This window comes from Mesitornis unicolor, unplaced genomic scaffold (assembly GCF_000695765.1).
Source record: "Mesitornis unicolor isolate BGI_N332 unplaced genomic scaffold, ASM69576v1 scaffold48389, whole genome shotgun sequence".
Taxonomy (NCBI): domain Eukaryota; kingdom Metazoa; phylum Chordata; class Aves; order Mesitornithiformes; family Mesitornithidae; genus Mesitornis; species Mesitornis unicolor.
This window is the reverse complement of record NW_010206163.1, coordinates 1-1,208: the sequence shown is the minus strand read 5'-3', so window position 1 is coordinate 1,208 and position 1,208 is coordinate 1. Positions and strand designations below refer to the sequence as shown.

General features: G+C 33.6%; 1 protein-coding gene across 1 annotated transcript in view; it reads left to right on the top strand.

The window, feature by feature from the left end:
* The window catches only part of LOC104546299 (probable ubiquitin carboxyl-terminal hydrolase FAF-X), a gene marked incomplete at its 3' end in the record, with an annotated part of 33,363 nt that extends 33,096 nt beyond the window's left edge, over positions 1-267 (top strand). Inside the window, exon 17 of the mRNA XM_010191659.1 lies at positions 56-267. Within this exon, the coding sequence (XP_010189961.1) occupies positions 56-267 (212 nt within the window). The remainder of the gene's footprint in view (positions 1-55) is intronic.
* Positions 268-1,208: the final 941 nt, after the last annotated feature.

Here is a 1,208-nt window from a genome sequence, read left to right as displayed (position 1 = left end):
CTGAAAAGATGTTTTTAATATTTATTCTAATTGTGCCAATTTTTAATGTCATTAGGTAGTGATTCATGAAGACTTCATTCAGTCCTGCTTTGATCGTCTAAAAGCCTCGTATGATACATTATGTGTGTTGGATGGAGATAAAGACAGTATCAATTGTGCAAGACAAGAAGCAATACGAATGGTGAGAGTGTTGACTGTTTTAAGAGAGTATATAAATGAATGTGACAGTGATTACCACGAAGAGAGGACTATTCTACCGATGTCAAGGTATGTGTGAAAATGCACTACTGTTATTCTGATTTCTGTTAACTAAAATAATGTCTTTATGATTTTTTACATTCTAAAGGTTTTCTATTCAGGGAAAGTAATTAAAACATTTCAGAACTCCATTTTCTTTGGTAATAGGTGAAACTGAACTGCAGTAAAAAAAAATTAAATTTTGAAAGATCAGACAAATACAAGCACATATTAGAGAGGCAGCAGACCTGAGAATAAAAATATTTCTGGTGTTTTGTGTTTAAAATTAGTGCAGTGTACCTTGTGGCTAGATTGTTTTGGGTGTTTCTTTTTTCTGGTAATTATTTAAAAGCAAAACCATTCTTTAAGTTAGCATGGGCTAAGCTGCTTTGTTTTTCATAGTCCTGTCACACACAAAATGTGTTGTTAATGTATACCTTCATCTTTCAGAGTTGTTTACGGAGATACTAACTTACTTTGTAAGCTTAAATTTTGGTTTATCTCTAAGTGAAATATTCTGTGTAAGTTCCTTATAAAAAGGGGAAGAACAGGACCTTGGAATATATTTATTTTCTGTATACCTTCGCTCTTCTTACACTTGTCCTTGAGTAAAAACTTAGTTTAAATCCTAGCTGCTCCTTGTTTAACTCACTTTGGTACGAAGAAAAAGGAAACAGTGAAATCCAGAGCTGTGTAGATGTTTTCATTGCCTGAGAGAGGAAACCAGAAGAGAGAACTTTTTAAGTGTTCCAGTGTTAGTAGCTGCCTTCTGTGGGAAGAAAGTGTCAAAAATGCATAAGGAATACACTGACATTGCTATGGATTTATGATGCAGCTAATATATTTTTAGACATGATGGGTGTTTGTTGTCCCTTTAAATAGCCTTTTTCTCAAGAAAGTTGAAGATACTGCTGTTTCTTCATGATACGTCAGTAATCTGTGGTGCCGTTACGCCTTTTTATTACATATAT